The sequence below is a fragment of the Papio anubis genome, chromosome 8 (genome assembly GCF_008728515.1).
Source record: "Papio anubis isolate 15944 chromosome 8, Panubis1.0, whole genome shotgun sequence".
In the NCBI taxonomy this organism is placed as follows: domain Eukaryota; kingdom Metazoa; phylum Chordata; class Mammalia; order Primates; family Cercopithecidae; genus Papio; species Papio anubis.
The window spans coordinates 34,064,449-34,087,638 of NC_044983.1; the positions used below are offsets into that span (position 1 = coordinate 34,064,449).

At 40.3% G+C, this 23,190-nt stretch overlaps 1 protein-coding gene across 7 annotated transcripts in view; it reads left to right on the forward strand.

Moving 5' to 3' along the window:
* Positions 1 to 23,190, forward strand: part of UNC5D (unc-5 netrin receptor D) — a 576,267-nt gene that overhangs the window by 498,654 nt on the left and 54,423 nt on the right. For all 7 annotated transcript variants that reach the window (XM_009212864.4, XM_009212868.4, XM_009212866.4 and 4 more), the window contains 2 exons: positions 1,871 to 2,248; positions 10,027 to 10,111. In XM_009212864.4, coding sequence (XP_009211128.2) covers positions 1,871 to 2,248; positions 10,027 to 10,111 — 463 coding nt within the window. The remainder of the gene's footprint in view (positions 1 to 1,870; positions 2,249 to 10,026; positions 10,112 to 23,190) is intronic.

Genomic DNA, 23,190 nt, shown 5'->3' on the forward strand with positions numbered 1-23,190 from the left:
GTGTATTTATTATGGTGATCTGCCTCATGCTGATATCATGTGGTTTTCGCCTCCACTGTCTTAGATCCGTTTTTGAGCAACACATCAAGTGCCCCAGCAAGTTGAATACTGGGCCTTTTAAATAGAATGCCATACACAGAACAGACCAGGGACTTGTAAAAGGATTTCCAAAGAGAAGATTGGGGTGACCAGGGGTGCGTAACTGGCGCTGGTCAGACTTCAGTCAAGCTGGCAGCCAATTTTCTCTGACCCTGGATGCTATCATATGTACGTATGTCCAGAATCAGGCATTTCCCACTCAAGTGCTATCTCATTCTAGGAAATATTGTTGCTTCCTTGTATCACTTAGGCTAGGCAGATCTTCTAAGCGTAGCCAAAAATTAAACTTCAGAGGCCAGGGCTTGAGATAAAAGAGCCAGGTGACTGAGGCATATGGGCTTTTAAGGTCTCCATGGAATCTCCTGTTCTAAACTCTTTTCTAATCTAAGATGGGTTTTGGTCCTGCTTCTTGCCTGGGAAGACCATGAACAGGAGCAAAATGGTCACCTATAGAACTCAGTGCAGACCTGCTAGAAAGCACAACTCCCTGTGCCTGGGTCTTGATACAACATGCCCATGCATGGAATACAAACAAACAAACAAACAAAAAACACACCATCAAGGATCCTTTACCTCTATAGCATTATTTATTTCATCCAATTTGTGTATTTTCCTTTATTACTCTGGATTCTTAGAGCATCAGAACAAGAGGTGGGAAAAATCAGGGTGATAGATTCCCTGCTGGTGTTGCTGCAAATTATGAAAATGGAAAAACAATAGAGGCTAATACAATATGGCCCAGAATTGCAACATTTTCAAAAAGATCATACTTTAAACATTTTTGTCAGGCCCCAAAGGAAAATTGTTTAATATGGTTTGGCTTTCAATTTGAGATGTCACATTGACAGACTGATATGGGTGGGAAGCTTGGGACTGAGGGTTATTTTGTTATTTACTAATAAATGAGATTACTTCATCACAAGAAAATATCACAGCATTTCTTTTTAATATTTGGCTTGGAAAAAATTGGCGAGCCCTAGCAGATGACAAAGCCCAATTTCTCATGTTTTTGCAAAGATGTTATATATTTTTTTTTCCCTTTGAGACAGAAAGGAAACCATACTAAGCTGCTCCCTATGTGGAATCTAAGCTTCTCACTGTCTCTGGGTGGTGCATTCTTTCCCTCACAGAGTGACATATGAGTTATTAGAGCAAATTAGCTACTCAGATGTGGTGCGATTCATGAGGTGCCCTGACCCTTTTGCTCTGAGGACAAATCATTTCCTCCCCAGCTCCAGAATCTATGCAGAATTCCATAGGAAATGCACTGGAACCAAAGTAGCTTCTGTTATAAACAGCACTACCTAGTCACCGCGCTGTGTCATCTCTTGCCATTTAAAATGAACAGATGTTATTTTTGCTCAAAACTCAACTGCAAAACATCTTTCTCCATCCTCCCCCCACTTTTTTTTGTTGTTGTTATTTTAGCTTCTCTTTGCCAGTTGAAATAATCACATAAACCATAATACCTGAGTTCGTTGCTGGAGAGAATGCCAGAAATACTTGTTTTGAAAAGATAGCAAGGAAAGATCTCTGGAAAGTGAAAGATTTGGGTCAGTGCCATTTAGAGAATGGACCGTGGAAGCCAGGGCTCTTGATTCAAAAGTTCTAGTCACTAGCACCCAACCTGGCAGGGTGGGCCTGAAGAGCTAGCTTGGATTGCAACCGCTGGCACCCATGCAGGCTGTTGTACAGTTTGTAGAGGCAGAAGTACAGGGGTAACTGAGAAGCCTTTTAGTTTCTGAGTGACAGATCAATTTTCTTTTACCAGGTAACTCCCTGCTCCTGAATTCCGCCATGCAGCCAGATCTGACAGTGAGCCGGACATACAGTGGACCCATCTGTCTGCAGGACCCTCTGGACAAGGAGCTCATGACAGAGTCCTCACTCTTTAACCCTTTGTCGGACATCAAAGTCAAAGTCCAGAGCTCATTCATGGTTTCCCTGGGAGTGTCTGAGAGAGCTGAGTACCATGGCAAGAATCATTCCAGGACTTTTCCCCATGGAAACAACCACAGCTTTAGTACAATGCATCCCAGAAACAAAACACCCTACATCCAAAATCTGTCATCACTCCCCACAAGGACAGAACTGAGGACAACTGGTGTCTTTGGCCATTTAGGGGGGCGCTTAGTAATGCCAAATACAGGTGGGTGGTGTGTGTTTGTGTATTTTCCAACGTATAAACATTTCATTTTTACACAGTTACTTCCTATCAGATTCATTTTATGATGTTTACCATCCCCTCATCAGACCTGCAAACACTGCAGCTCCACTAGTCCACTTGATTTACACAGCAAACCAGAACCAGCGCTGAGATTAGATTTTGCAGTCTTCATCTCAGCATGGACTGAATGCTCCCTTTGATTCCCTATTAGAGCTGACAACTATATTTGCTTGAAAGGTTTGGGTAGTCCCCAGGCTTTAAGCCCCTTTGGAGTGTATTTCCTAGGCATGATCAGAAAGCACTGAAAAAATTCTCTGGCATGACAGACCAGGGCCCCATGTTTACATGTAAGCATGGTTTATGTATGAGTTTGATAATTTAGATAATTTAGTGAAACAGCATCTCATCAGTGACTGACCTAATGAACACTCCATAGCCCTTGCTATAGTGTTACTCTCTGATGAGCAATCGTGAGGGGTCGTTGTGGAGTTGCTCTTTTGAATTCAAACTTCAGTTCCAGGGCTGTGTCAGTATAATGAATTCTCACATATTTTTTCCTCCTTTTGGCTGGAAGAGAGGAGATTTTCATGATGTTTTGACATGATACTTAAGGTATCCAGCCCCAATGATATCCTTTCTATGGATAAGTTTTCAGAGTTGCTGCCTAAGACCTAAGTGGATGGTAGACAAGGTCAATTTCTGCTCGGATTTCTAAGCAATGAGAATTACATAGTGCACTGAAGCAGGTAGTGATCTGTTGGCTGCTAAGAAGAAAGAGAATCTGTTGGATCTGTGTTTATCAAACAACAGGTCAGCATTGAGTCAGGGACATTGTAGTTTAGACAGATGTCTCTATATCTGTGGAGGGTAGAACTAACCAACCTCTCAAATCAAGCATTTCATCCCATAAATAAAATCTGTGATAGGACTAGTCTGATTCTACCATTCTAGCTAACTGACCCCTCTAGTAGCTTAGAGACTGGAGACTGAAATTCATTTCTAGTTGATGAATGTTGTCTTGTTCTCCCCTAGAGCAATTACTTTCTTAAAATCTTCATTTCAAAACATATTTTACTTCATCAAAATAGCCCTCAATGGCAGCCGTAATGGAAAGGTTTTGTTTTTTAAATTTCTAATTCTCTAAATCTTCCTTGGTCAGTGTGTTAGGACATGGTAAGGATCTTGGTTCAAATGTGTATGTGTGTCAATGTGTGAATGACTATGCATGATTTAATTCTTCCAGTTGGTAACTGGCAAATAGGAGACTTGATGGATAATGAGTCAATCAGCCATATTTACCAATTAACTTTTCTGTAATAATCTATAAACTAAACATGTGAGTCCTGAGGAAAGAAAAAGAATACCACCCTTGCCCTCTCAAAAAGAATAGGATGTATCAGAATTATACAAATTTTGGCAGGGTGTGGTGGCACACACCTGTAGTCCCAGCTACTCAGGAAGCTGAGGTGGGGAAATCGCTTGAGTCTAGGAATTCGAGACCAGTGAGGGCAACATAGGAAGTTGCTGTCTCTAAAAAAAATGACATAAAAACAAAAATACAGAATCATATAAAGCCGTGCATTAAGTTGTGCATTTATCTTATCTCTTTTTAGCTCCTGCTTGGCACTTACAAGGCTCTCAGTGGTTATTAGTTGATAAACTGCCCATTACTCCTTCTCTCTATTTGCATCCTCCTTTCTTAGTGTATGTATGTGTGTGTGCACATCTGTTTATCCATGTGTAGAGGGAGTGCCATGACCAACCCTTTCATTGGCGGTGTTTGTTGTTCATCAAAGACAGCGAGATGAAATCATGATGAACCAGAGATTTATCTTCACCTCTGACTTGAGCAGCACTCATGTTGAAAACTAAAAGTTCTGACAGCATTGTCAGTGATTCCCAAACAGTTTCTCCCTGAAATGGGGCATTTTCAAAGCTCCTGACAAGAAGTGTTGGACAAGATTGAAGCTGTTCACTAGGAATGAGTTTGATGTAAAATAACTGTGGAGAAATAAAACATATGCTCCGTTATTTGCAGGAAATAAATGCAAAATATGCCCTAGGGAGCAAAAGTATAAAGAAAGCAAGGCACTGAGATTAGATTGCTCTAATGCCATCCATCCTAAATTGTTGTATGGTGCCTGGCAGTGATTTCTCCAAAAGGTTAGGGTGGTCTCCACACTCTAGAAATTATTTATTATTCCAAATATAAAACAGGAAGCTCAGACTGGTGCTTCTGTGGTCATATCAAATAAAAGGCTGTCAGGGTAGCAGGTGGAGTATGGGGGTATTATATTTTTCTTTAATCAGAGATAACTGGCGAATGACATATTGAAATGAATTCTACTTTAGGGGATCATAGGCATAAAGCTGTCCCAGAGTGTCTCTCATTCTTCACGATCTGTAATTTGCCACTCCCCACGTGCCTTTGTGTATGACTATTTCAGACTCCACATAGTATTTGCGTGTTCGGGCAGGAGGAGCGGGAGAAGTATGGTTGAAAGATAACACCATTTCTGATTGAAGAGAGAAAAATCATTTAAAGCTCCAGTGATCCTATAGATTCAGGTTGAATTTAGGAGTATTCTGAATAATGTCTCAATCTAAAGGCAGAGAATTAAGCCAACTTGAAAGGAATAAGGTGTGATCTGCACAGACAGCTCTTCCTCAATTGTCCTCACACATACATCTTCTGTTTTGTTATGAGAGTTGGCCATCAGGCTATGATGATCTACAGAAGCTAACATGTCTCAGAACCTGGCATTTTTACTAAGAATTTTGAATCCTGTTTCATTTATATCTTCATGATGTGTTTATTGGCTTCCTGCTCCATGAGTGGCATTGGGATAAGTGTAATTGATTTAATATTATTATTATTGCTTGATGATTGTTTCCTGTACTTCCAAGTTGGAAGAATTCAGACTGCATGTCTCTGTCATCATAATGACCTAGACAGCCTGAAAGAGCAGCAGCAGAGAGGAAGTTTTAAGTCAAACTAAGAGAAGACAGAATGTCAAGGGCGTGTATTCAGGTTGACTTCCAAGCACACTGGATGTCCTACGTATTGCAACTTGTGGTTAGCAGCAGGGAGGGTTATAATGGAGGCCCCTTCATTTGGCAACTACATTTAAGGAAGAATAGACAATAGAGGGAAGAGCCTCTCTAAGTGTGGCCATTATAGTTCTGTTGACATTAAGGTCCAGAACATAAATGGATCTCCATGCTACAAAGCTGTAACCAAGATTTAAATGTGCCGTATTCTTAGTGCTGGTGAAAGATACTGATAACTAGCATATTACTGAATAATGCTTATAATGGGAATCATAAATAACTTGTTTTGCAATGAGGTTTACATTTTTTGTTTTTGTAGCTGCTAACAGGCACATAGAAGGAGATCAGGAAAGCCTGCCATCTCTAGATTTAAATTATCATAACAACCTGAAAGTTTTCTGAGCGATTACATTAGCTCTAATGAAAGGAAAAGAAGGTGAGAGTTGCCTTACTCAAAGAATAGGAGAGTGCCTTCAGATTTTATTTTGTAAGGATCTTGTTGTTTCTCTATTTCATTTCTTTTTTATTATTATTATACTTTAAGTTCTAGGGTACATGTGCATAATGTGCAGGTTTGTTACATATGTATATATGTGCCATGTTGGTGTGCTGCACCCATTAACTCGTCATTTACATTAGGTATATCTCCTAATGCTATCCCCCCTCCCCCCTCCCCACAATAGGACCCGGTGTGTGATGTTCCCCTTCCTGTATCCAAGTTATCTCATTGTTCAATTCCCACCTATGAATGAGAACATGTGGTATTTGGTTTTCTGTTCCTGTGATAGTTTGCTGAGAATTATGGTTTCCAGCTGCATCTGTGTCCCTACAAAGGACACAAACTCATCCGTTTTTATGGCTGCATAGTATTCCATGGTGTATATGTGCCACATTTTCTTAATCCAGTCTGTCACGGATGGACATTTGGGTTGATTCCAAGTCTTTGCTATTGTGAATAGTGCCACAATAAACATACGTGTGCTTGTGTCTTTATAGCAGCATGATTTATAATCCTTTGGGTATATACCCAGTAATGGGATGGCTGGGTCAAATGGTATTTCTAGTTCTAGATCCTTGAGGAATCGCCACACTGTTTTCCACAATGGTTGAACTAGTTTACAGTCCCACCAACAGTGTAAAAGTGTTCCTATTTCTCCACAAACTCTCCAGCACCTGTTGTTTCCTGATTTGTTAATGATTACCATTCTAACAGGTGTGAGATGATATCTCATTATGGTTTTGATTTGCATTTCTCTGATGGCAAGTGATGATGAGCATTTTCTCATGTGTCTGCTGGCTGTATGAATGTCTTCTTTTGAAAAGTGTCTGTTCATATCCTTTGCCCACTTTTTGATGGGGTTGTTTTTTTCTTGTAAATTTGATTGAGTTCTTTATAGGTTCTGGATATTAGCCCTTTGTCAGATGAGTAGATTGCAAACATTTTCTCCCATTCTGTAGGTTGCCTGTTCACTCTGATGGTAGTTTCTTTTGCTGTGCAGAAACTCTTTAGTTTAATTAGATCCCATTTGTCAATTTTGGCTTTTGTTGCCGCTGCTTTTGGTGTTTTAGACATGAAATCCTTGCCCATGCCTATGTCCTGAATGGTATTACCTAGGTTTTCTTCTAGGGTTTTTATGGTTTTAGGTCTAACATTTAAGTCTCTAATCCATCTTGAATTAATTTTCGTATAAGGAGTAAGGAAAGGATCCAGTTTCAGCTTTCTACTTATGGCTAGCCAATTTTCCTAGCGTCATTTATTAAATAGGGAATCCTTTCCCCATTTGTTGTTTTTGTCAGGTTTGTCAAAGATCAGATGGCTGTAGATGTGTGGTATTATTTCTGAGGGCTCTGTTCTGTTCCATTGGTCTATATCTCTGTTTTGGTACCAGTACCATGCTGTTTTGGTTACTGTAGCCTTGTAGTATAGTTTGAAGTCAGGTAGCGTGATGCCTCCAGCTTTGTTCTTTTGGCTTAGGATTGTCTTGGCAATGCGGGCTTTTTTTTGTTTCCATATGAACTTTAAAGCAGTTTTTTCCAGTTCTGTGAAGAAAGTCATTGGTAGCGTAATGGGGATAGCATTGAATCTATAAATTACCTTGGGCAGTATGGCCATTTTCACAATATTGATTCTTCCTATGCAAGAGCATGGTATGTTCTTCCATTTGTTTGTGTCTTCTTTTATTTCACTGAGCAGTGGTTTGTAGTTCTCCTTGAAGAAGTCCTTTACATCCCTTGTAAGTTGGATTCCTAGGTATTTTATTCTCTTTGAAGCTATTGTGAATGGGAGTTCATTCATGATTTGGCTCTCTGTTTGTCTCTTACTGGTATATAAGAATGCTCGTGATTTTTGCACATTGATTTTCTATCCTGAGACTGCTGAAGTTGCTTATCAGCTTAAGGAGATTTTGGACTGAGACAATGGGGTTTTCTAAATATACAATCATGTCATCTGCAAACAGGGACAATTTGACTTCTTCTTTTCCTAACTGAATACCCTTGATTTCTTTCTCTTGCCTGATTGCCCTAGCCAGAACTTCCAACACTATGTTGAATAGGAGTGGTGAGAGAGGGCATCCCTGTCTTGTGCCAGTTTTCAAAGGGAATGCTTCCAGTTTTTGCCCATTCAGTATGATATTGGCTGTGGGTTTGTCATAAATAGCTCTTATTATTTTGAGATACGTTCCATCAATACCGAATTTATTGAGCGTTTTTAGCATGAAGGGCTGTTGAATTTTGTCAAAGGCCTTTTCTGCATCTATTGAGATAATCATGGTGTTTGTCTTTGGTTCTGTTTCTATGCTGGACTACGTTTATTGATTTGCATATGTTGAACCAGCCTTGCATCCCAGGGATGAAGCCCACGTGATCATGGTGGATAAGCTTTTTGATGTGCTGCTGGATTTGGTTTGCCAGTATTTTATTGAGGATTTTTGCATCGATGTTCATCAAGGATATTGGTCTTAAATTCTCTTTTTTTTTTTTTTTTTTGCTGTATCTCTGTCAGGCTTTGGTATCAGGATGATGTTGGCCTCGTAAAATGAGTTAGGGAGGATTCCCTCTTTTTCTATTGATTGGAATAGTTTCAGAAGGAATGGTGCCAACTCCTCCTTGTACCTCTGGTAGAATTCGGCTGTGAATCCGTCTGGTCCTGAACTTTTTTTGGTAGGCTATTAATTATTGCCTCCATTTCAGAGCCTGCTATTGGTCTATTCAGGGATTCAACTTCTTCCTGGTTTAGTCTTGGGAGAGTGTAAGTGTCCAGGAAATTATCTATTTCTTCTAGGTTTTCTAGTTTATTTGTGTAGAGGTGTTTATAGTATTCTCTGATGGTAGTTTGTATTTCTGTGGGGTCGGTGGTGATATCCCATTTATCATTTTTTATTGTATCTATTTGATTCTTCTCTCTTTTCTTCTTTATTAATCTTGCTAACGGTCTATCAATTTTGTTGATCTTTTCAAAAAACCAGCTCCTGGATTCATTGATTTTTTTGGAGGGTTTTTTGTGTCTCTATCTCCTTCAGTTCTGCTCTGATCTTAGTTATTTCTTGCCTTCTGCTAGCTTTTGAATGTGTTTGCTCTTGCTTCTCTAGTTCTTTTAATTGTGATGTTAGGGTGTCAATTTTAGATCTTTCCTGCTTTCTCTTGTGGGCATTTAGTGCTATAAATTTCCCTCTACACACTGCTTTAAATGTGTCCCAGAGATTCTGGTATGTTGTATGTTGGTTCTCATTGGTTTCAAAGAACATCTTTATTTCTACCTTCATTTTGTTATGTACCCAGTAGTCATTCAGGAGCAGGTTGTTCAGTTTCCATGTAGTTGAGTGGTTTTGATTGAGTTTCTTAGTCTTGAGTTCTAGTTTGATTGCACTGTGGTCTGAGAGACAGTTTGTTATAATTTCTGTTCTTCAAGAAGCTACATTAAAGAGAATCCCTGCCCTCCTTAGACTCTTCTCTCTTGGCCAAGGTACAGTATTTTCTTCATAGAGGAAAGAGAGGACTTTTAAGATGCAGTGAGATGTGGCTTCCTGTGCCTTCCCTTCCTGCATTGTATGATTTTATGTAAGGAAGGCTGCTAGTTTTTTCAATCTGACATTGACATGACTCTGGTTAAGTAACCTTTCACCTTAACCCTTTCTAGCTTGTTTGCCAGAAAGGGTCATACTGGATGCACAATAACCTATAAGGCTCCTGAGCACATCAGATACTTTCACTTTCTGTTTTTCTTGACAAAATGCAACACCCCACTGAGTACCACCTTCACCTTGCTTCCAGATGCACCATTGGTAAGACAGCTTCCTTTCCATCATTTCATGTAGGTTTGCAGGAAATAAACAAATAGAGAAATACCTTTTTTAAATTTTGGAGCAGATTAAGTGATGCGTGGATAAACTCTTACATTCTCAGATATGTTTAATACTGCCTGGTCTTAGAACACTCAATCTTTTAAAATAATTAATGCTGGGATGACTTGAAATTTTAAAAAAGTAATCTGAGTACTCAGTTGAATAATATGCCCTTCTTTATGTCACTGTTATAAAACAATGTTTTTCCTGTTATAATCTTGAACCTTAAACTTTCCAAGGATTGAGATTTCATAAATTGCCATGAGAAAGTAGCTTGTTTTTCAAGTATCTGTAAGATACTTGAGTGAGGAACTTCAGGATAATTAGAAAACTCTATGAATAACCTGTTGGCTTTTTCCATTTTAGGGGTGAGCTTACTCATACCGCATGGTGCCATCCCAGAGGAGAATTCTTGGGAGATTTATATGTCCATCAACCAAGGTGAACCCAGGTGAGAGACAGAGAATGGCATATTAAAGACAGTGGCTCATGCCTCTAATCCCAGTACTTTGGGAGGCTGAGGCGGGCAGATCACTTGAGGTCAGGAGTTCGAGACCAGCCTGGCCAACATGGCGAAAGCCTGTCTCCACTAAAAATACAAAAAAATTAGCCAGGCATGGTGGTGCATGCCTGTAATCCCAGCTACTCAGGAGGCTGAGGCTGGAGAATCACTTGAACCTGGAAGGTAGAGGATGCGGTGAGCCAAGATCGTGCCACTGCACTTCAGCCTGGGCGACAGTGAGATTCCATCTCAACAACAACAACAAAAAAGACATTTTAAATATGTAATGGAACTTCTGTGGAAAATCTGAAACTATTAAGAGAATGAGACTTAGAGGTGTATATATGAGATCATAAACTCCTTCACTCTAGAAAGGAAAAAAACAGTTGCAAAACTATTGGCTGAAATGAAACTATACATGACTCCACATTTTTATGGTCACCAGTCTCTACACAAGAGACACCAAAGGGAAAAGAGTGAATTGTTAGACAGGTCAGAAGTAGGGCCACTCCATAAACAGTGAGTGTCTCACAGAGTCTTCCTCTCCAAAGAAAATATCCCCAGAGGCACTCACTGGTGCTAAGCCTTAGGCAAGTACATACAATGATTGATTCGTGATCCTTTTAAGTTTAGCAGAAGACCTACTCTGTACTGCCTGAGAGACAATTTCTTAGGCAATTTTCACCAATGTAAAAATATGATCTGAAACTTCAACTGCTTTCAGGCCTGACAAATTTCAGCAGCATTAAATTCAATTACAGGAACAAATACAAATCTTGTTGCATTCCCTTTTAATGAAAGTAGTTGGTTATTTTCTTAGTGCAAGTATAATATTTTTGGAAATGTTGTCTTCCTCCACACAAGATAAACCTAACTCCTCTTCAGAAAGCAATTTCTCTCATAAACTGGATATATACCTCTAGCATTTTTAGTCATAACATCTTGGTTATTTTAGAATAGATTCTTTTGGTTGTTGTTAGCAAAGAACACATGAAAGAAAAACACTGGGAGGAAAAATAGCCAGAGAAACAGATGGTTTAAACAGATTTTGATAGCTATTTCTATTAAAGGATTTATTGGTGCCCAGTAGTTTTAACTTCCTGCTGCACACGGCTCGAGAGGCATGGAAGAAAAGGTTCTGCCATTTGGTTATGAGGCTGGCTCTTAGGGGATCTGTGTGCAGGTTGTACTATGTTGGGATCCCACATTATTTCCCCAGTTGTCTAAAGCTACATCCTTCACTTGTGTATCTGAAAAAGTGCTGATGTCTAAATATCTCCACTTGGCACTTGAGGGGGAAAAAGAGGCTCAGAAAGTTTGAAGAGTTTACTCAAAATCTTAGGATAGTCACTTAAGCAGACCTAAAAATGGAGTTCCCTGGATGGAAGTCACCCCTTTTTTACCCATTGGGTTAATTTACTTAAGAAACCATATTTGTTTGAATTTGTGGTTATGGCCCATTACACATATGCTTTAAAACATATCATGCTGCAAAAATTAAGTGTGAGGTATAATCCAGTCTGCCTTCCCTGAATCACAGCCTCCTACACACTCCTAGCTCTGCATCCCCATCCCTTGGTTGTAATTGATCCAGTGAGCCTGTGTTGAGCTTATTCCTCTCAAATCCATCCCCGGCGTCTTCCACCTCATTACATGAGAACCAACTTTCGGCAATTTCGCATTTTTCAAGGCACTTAATTTACAACTTACCTGCAATTTTAAAGTAAGAGTGAGGAATACCTAGAACTCGCAAGAGCCCAAAGATCTCAAAAAACAGGTTGGTCTCCTGTGGTCACCCCTTGAAAGCTTTGTAAGCTCCATGGGAACCAATTTGGTTTATCATTCTGTGTCTACTGCTGTCGAGGAAGGTGGACAGAAACAGAAGAACCTTATCTAACACTTTAGATCTGTAAGGTATGAATTTTTCTCTCTACTAAACTGTGAAAAAAACAAAATTACAGGAAGCTGTATATTCCTTTTCAGGGAGCTGAAACCTTTCCAGATGTTATCTCTAAGGAAATGACCTGTCACTGGGCTAAAGGCCATTTACCTTCCTTGATAAGCCTCACTCCCTTTTGATAGCTCACAACTACTTAGAAAAACACTGAAAATAGCAAATACCCTTCTACTACTTCTTTTTAAGCTGGAGTGTATTATTTCATCTATGCAAGGAGGCTGCTTGGGTCTGGTTTTTCAGCTTTTAATCTTGTGATTAATCAGGAAAAGGCCAGTGTGTCATCTTTTCTTTGTAATATCACTTGAAAATCCATTTTCATTTTGGGCTGTATGTCTGCCATCCTGAATTTGTGCTGAGAACAAGGCCCATTTTCCTCAAAGTTCGTGGAGCTGGAACGCACTGCTCAGTTCCTTTCATCTTTACCTCTAGAGCCACCGTGGTTCCCTCCCTCTTAGCTCATCCTGAGAACTGGATTTATGAACTCTCCATCACCTCCACACACACAGAGCACAGTAGGATCTTCCAAACCATATCTTTATGCTGTATTGAAATTAAAGTCTGCTCCATTTTTCCTATTGACTATACATTTCTGTTGCCCATGTCTGAGTTACAGCCTCAATTAGTGATGTAATTGAAGTGGAACTGGTGTGTTTAATCAGGGCCTTTAATCCATTCTAAGGATTGGGTTAAAGAGGTGTAGAGGGGTTAGGATGGCTTCCTGGAGATGTCATTGAACTGAGTCTTAAAAGATGAATAGGAATTAGCCAGACAAAGCAGTAAGGTCTATAACTCAATGATTCCCTTCCTCCACAATGCATTTTCCTATAGTTTTCTATAGAGGTTTGAAGGGTAGAGGGGTCTAAACCCAGTGATTTTTTTCCTCCTTTAAAGTCACCCTGATGCCAGAACATTGCATTCAACACCATCCTTCCAACGGTAGCCCAGGCCTTGCCACAGGCAAAGAGTTGGTTTAATGCATTATCCCATTTATAACATAGAGGATATTTAGTGACATTATAGGAACAGGTACTGGAGTGGCCTGACACAAAGTCCATGGCATGAAATTGGAGCTGCCAGAATTAGCCTGCTGGTGAGAAGCCCTGGGGCTCCTCCTGGAGCAAGGGTATGTAAGCCATCCATGCTAGATGTGGCCTCCTCCCCTCCACAGGGCTTCACCCCCTCTGCAGGGGAGGAAAACAGCAGTAATGACTCTCAAAAAAAAAAAAAAAAAAAAAAAAAAATAGCCTGTCTCATTTCCCAAACTTTAATTTGAAAGATTTGGGGCATTTCCCTCCCTCCTTCCTTCCTTTCTTTCCTTTCTTCCCTTCCTTCCCTTCCTTCCTTCCTTTCCTTCCTTCCTTCCTTCCTTCCTTTGCTTCCTTCCCTTCCTTCCTTCATTTCCTTCCTTCTCTTCCTTCCTTCCTTCCTTTCCTTCTTTCCTTTCCTTCCTTCCTTCATTTCCTTCTTTCCTTTCCTTCCTTCCTTCCTTTCCTTCCTTTCTTTCCTTTCTTTCCTTTCTTTCTTTTCTTTCTTTCTTTCGACAGAGTTTTGCTCTTGTTGTCCAGGCTGGAGTGCAATGGCGTGATCTCGGCTCACCGCAACCTCCACCTTCTGGATCCAAGCGATTCTCCTGCCTTAGCCTACCTAGTAGCTGGGATTAAAGGCATGTGCTACCATGCCTGGCTAATTTTATATTTTTAGTAGAGATGGGGTTTCTCCATGTTGGTCAAGCTCGTCTCAAACTCCCGACCTCAGGTGATCCACCTGCCTCAGCCTCCCCAGGTGCTGGGATTATAGGCATGAGCCACTGGCCCAGCCGGGGTATTTCTTTTTTCTTTTTTTACATTTTATTGGGAATGTTTTTGAGGGAGGGGAAATTTTATTCTACGCATTTTAGATCTTTTTTTTTTTTTTTTTTTTTTTTTTTTGAGATGGAGTCTCACTTTGTTGCTCAGGTTGGAGTGCAGTGGCGCCATCTCGGCTCACTGCAACCTCTGTCTCCCAGGTTCAAGTGATTCTCTCTGCCTCAGCCTCCCAAGTAGCTGAGGTTACAGACACCCGCCATCACACCCAGCTGATTTTTGTATTTTTAGTAGAGGGCATATTGGCCAGGCTGGTCTCGAACTCCTGACCTCGGGTGATCCACCCGCCTTGGCCTCCCAAAGTGCTGGGATTACAGGCATAAACCACCGTATGCCCAGCCTTTAGATCATTTTTATAAAATTAAGGCATTCAAACGGGATTAAAAAATCAATCTCATTTCAGAGGTTCTTTTCACTGTCATTACAATAAGAGAATGATACAGACATAGCAGAAAGTTCCCACTCCTCCTCTCCTCTCCTCTCCTCTGCCCTCCCAGCTCTCCTTTTGCACCCCACCCCTGACCCCATGGTTGGAGAGGAGAGAACTGGACCTGAAAATTATTATATGGGGCTTTCTTCTGAAAAGCAATAAAATGAAATCAAAGGCAAACATTCATTTATTTTTCCAATTACACTGTCATGTGGATACTCCTGACCAAATGCTTAGATTAAAATTGGAAATGTTGTAAGTCATCTTACTGAAGAATTTACAAAAGAATACATATTTTTAAATTTGGGCTCAGCCCAGATGGGACATTTCAACCACTTCTGTTAGATGGTATGGCCTGCCCAGTAGACATATTTTGGGGTAAGGATTGAGAAGGTAGAGATGGTGGTAATAGGAAACATTATCTTTTTTAGGGTACTTAGATGGTAACATGGCTTTAATAGCAAGCTTTGAAATAAGAGCAAATACAAGGCTAGAAAAGCAAAAAGAATCTAGCTCTGGAAAATGGAGAAGAAAGGATAGAATTTTGTTCCCAGTAATGGGCTCACAAACACTGCAGTATAAGCCATTACTGTGGAGATCACTGTGATTTTTCTTCCCCAGTAGCAAAAACCACACACACAAAAACAAAATTGTAAACACACATACACACACCTCCTCATATATCATGTGGACCTAAGCACTCAGAAATGTCCTTGGACTATTTGAGAGGACCTCATCTCCAAAAGAGTAGAAAGAAAGCAGGTATATATCTTTTATTAATGAGATTAAAAGATGGGCCAGCTGGTCATTCTCTTAATAAGAATGGAGTTTTTATGATACTAATCTGTTCATAGTGAACTATTCTTTATGTTATAGGAGACATTCGTGGCCATTCTAAACTGCCCATCTCAGTAAAATATGAAACTGTGTATGCTTTTCCTGGCATCTTTGAGGGCCTTGATTTTTCAGAAGGTAACACACCCTCTCCTGCTGCCAAGCCCAGGAGTTTGAGACCAGCCTGGGCAACAAGTGAGACCTTGTCTGTATGGAAAATAAAAATAAAATGAAACAAAATGAGTCAGGCATGTAGTCACAGCTACTCAGGAGGCTGGGGTGGGAGGATGACTTGAGAATGGGAGATCAAGGCTGCCATGAGCCAAGATTGCACCATTTCACTCCAGCCTGGGCTATAGAGCAAGACCCTGTCTCAAACAACAGTGAAAGAAAAAGGAGTCTTAAAAACCAAATTACACTATTTTAATAACTAGATGTTACTGAACAGTTATATAAGAAAAATGAAATGTCTTCAAGGGACCCTGCTACTATGGATGGTTTCACCAAGCGTATTTGTTAACAATTACTAGGAAAACCAAAACCACAGCTGATATATTTCATACCATAATAGGTTAAGCCCTATTAGCAAACCCAGTTATTTAAATGAATGATCATATTGAAGTGTGGTATATACTGTGACCAGAGCGAAAGGATGGACCCTGTTTAAAGCCTCAGGGAAAGTTTCAGAGAAGTAACAGTTGTCTTGTAAACTAAAAGAGTTAAAGGGGTTCCTTTCCAAGGGAGTGGTGTGTTCAAAGGCACAGAGGTATAAAGAGCATCACATATTTTGGAAACTAAGCAAAGCAGAACAAAATGTGAAAGGAAGAGTGTAGGGCCGGACGCAGTGGCTCACGCCTGTAATCCCAGCACTTTGGGAGGCCGAGGCGGGCAGATTACCTGAGGTGGAGAGTTTGAGACCAGTCTAACCAACATGGAAAAACCCCATCTCTACTAAAAATACAAAATTAGCTGGGCGTAGTGGCACATGACTGTAATCCCAGCTACTGTAATCCCCAGGGAGGCTGAGGCAGGAGAATCGCTTGAACCTGGGAGGCGGAGGTTGTAGTGAGCTGAGATCGTCCCATTGTACTCCAGCCTGGCCAACAAGAGCAAAACTCCTTCTGAAAAAAAAAAAAAAAAGAAAAGAAAAGAAAAGAAAAAAGAACAGAAAAGAAAAAAGAAAGGAAGAGTGACAGGAAATGAGGCTGAAAAAATAAGGACTAGATCATGTAGCAAGTTTGCCATCCAGAGAATATCCAATTTATCTGGTGCGTAGGGGTGAATGAGGCTTAAATTTTGGTCATGCTTGTATTTTAGATAGATGCTGTTTCATCTCCACTGATATTGCCCAAGTTCAAATCTTTACCAGATAAGCACCCTCCTTGAGAGCACAGTGAAGCTATGTTTTATTTTCCTTGGCACAATTATTAATAGTGTTTCTTTTCCTCCTCAAAAGTATCTCAATTTGGGCAATAATTTATAGTCACTCTACTTTTGAGTGCCCTTGTCTCTAGTTTTTAATGTTTCTAAATCTATTCTCTAATCCCCACTTTGCTCTCAGCAGGGAGTTTTGAGATAGACTTGGGGAGAAACTTGGCAAGATCTGCTCTGTGTGTGCGTCTGTGTGTGTGTGTTTTAATGTGTGATGAAGGAATTGAAGATAATTCCCAGAATTCTGGCTCAGAAACTGATGATTAATTAGGAGAGAGAGATTTGCCGACTGAAGGTCACTTGAGAGTTTGTGATAATAGTTGCTCTGGGAGCAACTTTGGATTTCTTTCCAGGGAATAAACATAGCTCTTTGACTTACAAGAAAAAGGGTAGGGAAAAAGAATGACTGAAGAATTAATAAAGAAGGAAAAAAGAATATTTATAATCTGAACAAAAAAATGACTGTTGAATCGAAATCCCACATCAGCTTTTGCCAGAGCATGTGACCATAATCTCATTTAACTAGTAAGATGTCATGATATTCAGCATAATTGTGCCTACCTGCTTCATTCAAGGCAAAATCTTCTGCCTTTCTTTGTTTTCTTTGCCTTCCGAAGTAAGAATATGCTGGTCCTGGAACTCATTGAAGTGAACTGATAACAGAAATAATTTGTCAGGAAAATAATGCAGGCTTCAGCGTTGACATCGCATAAGAGATAAAAAAAAATCTCAGCTGGGCTTGGTGGCTCATGTCTGTAATCCCAGCACTTTGGGAGGCTGAGGTGGGCGGATCACCTGAGGTTGGGAGTTCAAGACCAGCCTGACCAATATGAAGAAACCCCGTCTCTACTAAAAATACAAAATTAACCAGGCGTGGTGGTACGTGCCTGTAATCCCAACTACTAGGGAGACTGAAGCAGAAGAATAGCTTGAACCCAGGATGCAGAGGTTGTAGTGAGCCAAGATCAAGCCATTGCACTCCAGCCTGGGCAACAAGAGTGAAACTCTCTCTCAAAAAGAAAAAAAATTCTCAGAAATGATATAGCATGGTTGAGTGGAGAGGACACAGGAACTCAGAAGTCTTGGGTTCCAATCCCCCCTCAGCAACAGCCTGTGTGTGTAACCTTAAGCAAATCATTCTCTTTCTCTAGGCCTGTTTTATCATCTACCAATTTTATATATTAGTAACTTTGCTTTCAGATTTTGGCAAGGATGATAAAATGACCTGATAGATGAGAAGTCTGGTGCAAACTGTGAAGTACTGTTTAAAAGCTACATTTGGAAATCATCCTCTTATACCTGATCTTACTTTTTTTTATTACATAGAAGACAGAAATTCTCTGAAGTGCATGGAATTTGCTTTAGCTCTGTCGCAGTGATGTAGAGTTCATCTCTTTTTGTTGCTAACACAGTCCTAGACTTTCAGAGGAAAGATTAATTCAATTACAGCAAACATATTAATAGTTGGCTTTAAAACCAAGAGCCTCATGAAGATATGAATAACTCCCTGCATCAATTCCTTTGAGTCTATCTCTATTTCTCACAACGCTCTGGCATGTGATTTATACTTTAAAGGTATATCGTATGAGTCTAAACAGTAGACTCCACGTGGGCTGGTGTTAAGATTAGGAAATCAGTGACCAGTCAAGCAGGGCAGGTCAGTCAACCTTATGCTGCCTTAAACAAGTTTTCTCCCTGTCCATTTTGTCAGGCTTTTCTTACTAGTGATGGATGAAAATGCATGAATCGTCCCTGTCATCATTTGCATTAAATGGTCAATTAGGGATTTGAATCTGTTTTGTTGCTGTGAGACTTAGAAATTTGTCTTTTGTCTTGGAAGAATCCAATTGACAGTATATACCTATTTCTTCCAAGAGATTTGGCATTAATTAACTCTATACCAGGCATAGAGAGAATCACTGAGGAAAGATGCTTCCCAGGTAACAAAGGGGACTTTTTGTGTTAGTGCAAGGGGGAGTAAATTGCTGCCATTTGGGAAATACGTTAATTCTTTCAGGCTACCAGTGCCATGCAGTGTAACAAAAAGGGCAATTTATCAAATGGTATCTTAGTGGCCTAGAAGGGTTAATGCACCTTTAACTGAAGATTGTACTCTGTTCCCCAGTGAAATCATGATAATTTCTTCACAGAGTCATTGAGGTTAGAATATAATGCCATTAACCCACCACCACCCCCCGCCCAAAAAAAAAAAAAAAAAAAAAGAGCAGAGGAAGAGATAGAAAAAGAGGGAGAGGAACAAAATTTTTAAAAATGACATTGTCATTTCAAGACCTGCTCTTTTTGGAAAGGAGCATTTCTCCGTGCTGTTCCTCCTCACCTCACATCCCCTTGGTCCACAAGTAAACACATGTAAATAAAAATTGCCATCATCTTAATCAGAGTGCATTTGAAGACCATGGACACTCACAATGTGAAATGATTAGAGTGGCCCAGAGGAGTCTTTAATTAAAGATGCCATTGACAAGATAACAATGGTTTGTGAATGCTGTTAATAGATCTAAATGGAAGGTGTACCTTAATTCAATAAGGGGAAAGTCACTGGTCCATGAGTTTGATTGCACATTGTAAAGGAGCACCACATACTGTAATTCTTTTTATTTGTATGTGCTATCTCTTTTATTGCCCATGCTGGAAGTAGAAATAACCTGTCCTATTAAGATATTTAATATATATCATCCTTTCCACTTCACTTTGTTACAGCCTAATAAAAATACCCGAAGACACCAGCCCACATGGAGACAGCCCCCACACTTTCTAAGACAATCCACATAGCCCTCTGAAAACCTGGACAATCAACCTCCTATTCCCTGCAGTTATAATCTTTAAACCATAACAACTTCCCAGGACTCCATATAGTTGTATACAAATATGGAGCTTCGCTATACAAATTACAGTGGGGGTTCTAGAAACTGAAACAATGAAGATAGCCCTAAAGTGAACAGATACTTTTGTTGGATTGTGTAGTGTCTGAGAGACAATGGTGGATCAGGAGACAGCCCCAGGGGGATCTCAAGGGATGAAAATTCTGGTAGAAGGCAGAAAGCTGGCTCCCTAGAGATGTCCTAGTTCCTAGAATCTGTGAATTTACAAGCATACAAAGGGGAATTTGCAGATGTAATTAAGATCAAAGACCTTGAGAAGGAGAGATTATCCTGGACTCTCCAAGTAGACCTAACATAAAGGTCCTTAGGAGAGGAAGGTAGGAATATCAGAGGGAAAGACAGATTTGAAGGTATCATGCCGCTGGCTTGAAGATGGAAGAAGGGACCTTGAGCCAAGGAATGCAGGCAGCCTGTAGAAATTAGATTCTCCCGGAACCTTCAGAAGGAGCACAAGCCTCCTGACAGCCTTCATATTAGCTCAGTCAGACTTCTGACCTAGAGAACAGTGGGATAATTTGTGTTTTAAGCCAGTAAGTCTGTGCTGTGACAGTAATGGGAAACTAATACAAGCCTCTATTTTGACCCCGCTCTGTACCTCAGGGCCCTGCTTTCCTCGGGTTTTGTTTAGTGTCTATGAGTCCAGTCTTCATTCCCATGCCAACATTTTAATTTAAACTCTGGGTTTGGAGAATATATCCCAGGGAACACATTCCTTCTTCCTTCCACTGCCTACCTATCCCAACCATGACTAACAGAGCAGTAGACTGTGGTTCCAGCTCTGCCACAAAGTTGAGATATGACTTTGGTTGGGTCACCGACCCCATACCATGCATCTGAACAAAGAAAGTGTTGGCCTCATAACTTCTGAGCCCCTCCCCAGCCTAAAATAAAAGGATTCTGTGAAATAGGTTTCAGATTACCCCAGAGAAGGCTGTTTTCTCTGTTCAAAATGTAAGTGGATAAACAACATAGTGGATATAAAAAAATGCCCCAGCAGCATGATACATAGTCCTGCTCTTCTCCCATCCTCCTCACTCTCATTCATTTTTAAGGCACTTTCAATGAGCCATCATCTCACTATCTCACTTCTTCTAAAAAGACAAGCTAAATGCAAGCCCGACACTGCATGAAAGACTAGGCTTAAATTGTGTCTAGGAACTGGTGATTTACACATGATTTGTGATTCCTTTAGTATATTAATTGGTAAACACCCTATGAAAGTGTGTGTAAACTAAAGCCGTTTAACATATGCAAACAGGGTAATCTCTCTGTGTGGTGTTGCTCAAGTTTCAGCAAATTCAGATACTCATTCCAGTGTGTATATAATTTCTCTCCCACCCCAACCCCATATGCCATCTCTCTTTCTGTGATCCTATTTCAGATAATAGCGTGTGGGTGACCCAGATCTTTAAGCCCTTTAATAGAACATCCATATGTTTCTATCCTCAGTGAATTGAACTTGTTGCTTGTAATAATCCACTGTTCTAAGTGCTCCTTTTCCTGCCCCAATGGATGGACTATAATGGCTTGATGACCTATAACATTATTTCCAGTTACTGCTAATCAGCGCCCCAACCTGACATCTTTGCTTATTAATACACATGTTACTTAGAGAAATGGGATGTAGGAACAGTCCCTGTGTAGTTGGATTTTCCATCATTGTAGTATCAGCCAGGGCCTTAATATTGAGCTTTTAAACTTGACCATCATCTAAATTCCACTTCAGAATGGACCGTCCTATATTTGATGGAGCACCAAGGCTCCAGTGCATGAGATGTTGCTTTGGATTTTTTTTTTTTTTTAAGAACTACACAACTTTTCTCAAATGTTAGTGCCAGCACCACCTTGCATGTAGAAAATGCAGGTTCGTGGGCCCTATCCCAGAAACACTAAATCAAAATCTTCATTGATGGCATCCAGGAGTATAATTTTAAACAAGCTTCCTAAGAAATTTTGAAAAACATTACAGTTTTAGAACCACTTGACGATGAAAACAGGAGTCTGCTATAATAAAGAGAAAATGTTGCTGCCCACTTTTGTCCTCCATTCTGCTTCTCACTTCCTGTTCCCCTCTCCAGGAATCTGTTTTCTTAAATCACACATAGTGATTACCAGAAATAGAGGACATAGCCACAGTGTTGGGGTTGACTGATGGGAAAAGCTGGCTTTAAAGGGTCCATCTCTCTAGGAGATTCAGTGATGTCATTTCCCTAGGGCTGATCTGAAATCTATGGTCAGAGCAATTGAGTGAGAGAGAGAGAGCTGACTCCAAAAAAAAAAAGAGAGAGAGACACAAATAATAAACCTTAAAACCTTGTTTTTATCCACAGCAATTTTAGCACCCCAGGTCAAAATCTGAAGATCTTAATGAAAAATGAATAATAATTAAAACTGGATGTCTTGTGGGTGGAAAACTCTAGGAGGCTAGAGTTACCTTGCTTTCTGAGCTTTTAAGACTGAGTACAGCTTCCATCTATCAGCCTTGATGTCTTTTCCATTCAAATATGATTTAATTATGTATCGACCCAAGGTCTGACATAGTAAAACTATCATTACTCTCCTTCCTGGATTCCTGAGTGATACTCTGGGTAAAGGTGATCAAACCTACATTAATCTAGAATATAGACCATAAGGAGGAAAGGAGGGAACGATGATTACCAAGCACAGCATGGAAGACAACAGCTACAGTAAAAATCTCCTACTGGAACTTGGAACTGGTCGTTTTCCTTAAAGAAAGTGAAGTGTTACGAGTCTAGCAGCAGGTCAAGGATTATTGAGCATAGAGGCAAAATGTCCAGGATACACCTCCCATCCTGCCATGGTTATTAGCAGTTGCTGCCTTGTAGCTGACCTTCAGCATGACCTCTGGTTGGCACTCATGTGCAGATGGATGCTGTAGGATGTTAGGTACTAGGTGGTAAGGTCTGGACCATCACCCTGTCACCACCAACTACAGCACCTTCATCATCCTCCATTGTGTGTTTCATATGTTAATCAGTGGCCCCACTGACTTTTTTAAATTATTATTTTAATAGTTTTTAGGAAACAGGTAGTGTTTGGTTACATGAATACGTTATTTAGTGGTGATTTCTGAGATTTTGGTGCACCCATCACCTGAGCGGTGTGTACTGTACCCAGTCACTGACAGCACTAGTCAGGTCATCAAGACAGTCAACAAAGAATGGACTTAAATTATAGCCTAGAACAAAATGGACTTAATGGATATTTACAGAGCAGTCTACCTGCTGATTTCTTTGTAAGAATTCTGGAAAAATTCTCCCTGGGTCTTCTATTTTCATGCATTCATTTTTTATTTATTGTTTTGAGACAGCCTCACTCTTTTGCCCAGGCTGGAGCACACTGGGGTGATCTCGGCTCACTGCAACATCTGCCTCCCAGGTTCAAGCAATTCTCTCGCCTCAGCTTCCTGAATAGCTGGGACTACAGGCATGCACCACCACGCCTGGCTAATTTTTGTATTTTTTTTTTTTTTTTCAGTAGAGACAGGGGTCTCACCATGTTGGCCAGGCTGGTCTTGAACTCCTGACCTCAAATGATCCCCCCACCTCAGCCTCCCAAAGTGCTGGGATTACAGACGTGAGCCACCATGC